This window comes from Auxenochlorella protothecoides (genome assembly GCF_000733215.1).
Source record: "Auxenochlorella protothecoides strain 0710 contig940, whole genome shotgun sequence".
In the NCBI taxonomy this organism is placed as follows: Eukaryota; Viridiplantae; Chlorophyta; class Trebouxiophyceae; order Chlorellales; family Chlorellaceae; genus Auxenochlorella; species Auxenochlorella protothecoides.
This window is the reverse complement of record NW_011934339.1, coordinates 1-2,407: the sequence shown is the minus strand read 5'-3', so window position 1 is coordinate 2,407 and position 2,407 is coordinate 1. Positions and strand designations below refer to the sequence as shown.

Genomic DNA, 2,407 nt, shown 5'->3' with positions numbered 1-2,407 from the left:
CGAGGGAGTCTCCCACAACACAAGGCTCATTGAGGTATCGCCGCTCTTGGCGACTCTTGGAAATGGAGGGACCAACGTGCCAGCCAGAGGTCGACAATGGATGCAGGCACACTCAGGGTTGGGATGTAATGCAGACCCGTCTGTCTAGTTTCAGAGGTGTCAATCAGTCTAGGCCGCACCCAACCCGGTTGATGGTCATTTTTAAAGTAAGGTCTTCCTGCCAACGATGTTAACGCAACCTCGAATCGCGCGCGGCGCATGCCGGCGTTTGGTGTAGTATAATGCCTTGGCAATCCCATGATTATATGGGTGTTGCGTTTGTAATGGCATGTCACTCCATTTGCTTCCGTCGCAAAAGAAGCTTTCATACATACATACAGAGCAGGTACAAGGAGAGGTCAGAGGAATCGGGCGTGTATGGACACATCCCATGGGTCATTCATGATCTGCTCCCTAAATGCAAACACAAGCATGCCGGTGCAAATGGAAGGAAAAGGGAGAGAGGCAAACTCGCGCCGCATCTCGTGCGATTGCATAAACAAGCTCTCGTCATATACAAACCACAGAGAAGTTTTTCTTGACAACAATGATTGACGTCTGCAGACGCCAGAGCATAATAGAGGGGTATACAACATATGGATGATCTGGACAGCATCATAGAATGGTCGGAGACGGGCATATTTCGTGATTGGAGAGTCTCTTGTTTGTGAGGGCGGGGGAAAGGGGGGTCCTGGCACCCTCCCAGCATGAACATCTAAGCCTTCTTTGGCTTGCATGTTGTCTATTGGAATGTCTACGGCATTAGCCAAGCATGCCCTTGTCGTCCCGCATAGCTGCAAACATGCGGTGGAGGCCGCCCTCAGTTGAGCTCATCTTGGACCCCATGATGTATATAATGTGGTGGTCGGCAAGGTCTGGATACAGCATGCGCCACACCGTGATGCTGTGCTTGCATGCCTTTTGTACCCTCACGCTGGTTGGCGTGCCTTCCTCTACCCACTCAGATCAGGTGGGAGCCCTTCCCTCGCCGCTCTTTAATTGCGACTAACGCTACGAAACCCCCCGAAGACATCCTTCCGACTACTGGCGACAGCTTATTTACATCATATTTTTACCTCCCAAGCTCGCGTACGATGCGAAACGTGCCCGAGACATCCGAACCCCAAAAGGGCGTGTTCACTATGGCCGAGCTGGTGGCCGCGGGGTCTACAAAGTTGGATACCCACCATGCAGCCCCGACAACTCAAGTCGCGACCCCCCCCACGGAGCGCATGGATGACTCCCTGCGAGGCGAGTGGCGCAGATTCAGGACATCATTCAACCACACACCATCCGTCCTGTCACCAAGGTCCGAAGTCGAAATGTCACCCAACGGATGCCCGCTGTGAGACCTCCCCCGGTCGGGTCTCCTCCCTGCACTCACCGAGGCTCTTCACCACATACGCAGGACTGGTTGTCAGTCGAGTGCTTCAGGTGCGCCCCTGGTCCCATAAAGCCCAAGTGGCTGACGAGAGGGGCGTCGCCAGCCAGCATGAGGGGCGGACGAGCCTGTCGCGCCGTCGCTCTAAGAAGACCGGCTGCCAGCATACATTTACAATCAAGCAGCTGAGGCAAGACTCCAAGGAGAGCATTGTGTTCTACCCTGACATTGGGCATTCCGGGCCACAGTGACGCCACTTTCCACTGTCTGCGCCTGTCCCAGCAGCGGACGCCGCGCCGGACCCGATCCCGCCAGCCCCAGTGGCTGGCGTCCATGCAGCTGCGGCGTCTGCCCTGGCCGTAACACCCGACCCAACCCCCCCAGCCCCGGCGACTGGCGCCCATGCAGCTGCAGCAAACGCCCTGAACATTGCGCCCGACCCGCCAGCACCAGCACCACTCGTCAGCAACGACGCAGCAGAACCCCCAGCCCCGAATGTCGCGTCAGGGTGGTGGCGCATCCCCTTCACGCAGCAGCAGGTCGACTGGATCGTGGAGCTTCGCCAATGCATGCCGAAAAGGCCTGAAAGGGGCCTGTGGGAGGATCATCCCCACTTGTGCCTGCCGCTGGCGCGACAAATCCTCGCGGCGCGTGAGAGGCTTCAGCCGGCCGCGCCGGCTCTGGCGCAGGCTCCAGAGAACGCGTCCCCGGGGCAGATGGGCGAGGAGGCGATGCAGCACGACGCGATCCGCCGAGATGTGAGTGTCGAGTGATGGCTGGGAACGGGTATGGATGTTCGGGGGTTGGCAGTGGTTTGACACGGCAACGTCCTTGCACTCCCTCGAGGGAGAGGGTGGACACAGATTCCAATCTACAACTGTGGCTCCTCCTCGTGTACTCACCACCCTCTCCCATCCTGGCCCACATGCACAGGCTGGCGCTGGCGCAGCATCCGACGCCGCCCTCGCCCAGCTCAAGCGCAAGGTT

The 2,407-nt window shown here is 58.2% G+C and overlaps 1 protein-coding gene across 1 annotated transcript; it reads left to right on the top strand.

Moving 5' to 3' along the window:
* Window positions 1-953: 953 nt before the first annotated feature.
* Window positions 954-1,493, top strand: F751_0016 (hypothetical protein; the record flags this gene model as incomplete). Its single annotated transcript, XM_011402217.1, has 2 exons — window positions 954-1,348; window positions 1,448-1,493. 2 exons carry the CDS (start codon window positions 954-956, stop codon window positions 1,491-1,493), a joined length of 441 nt encoding a protein of 146 aa, XP_011400519.1.
* Window positions 1,494-2,407: the final 914 nt, after the last annotated feature.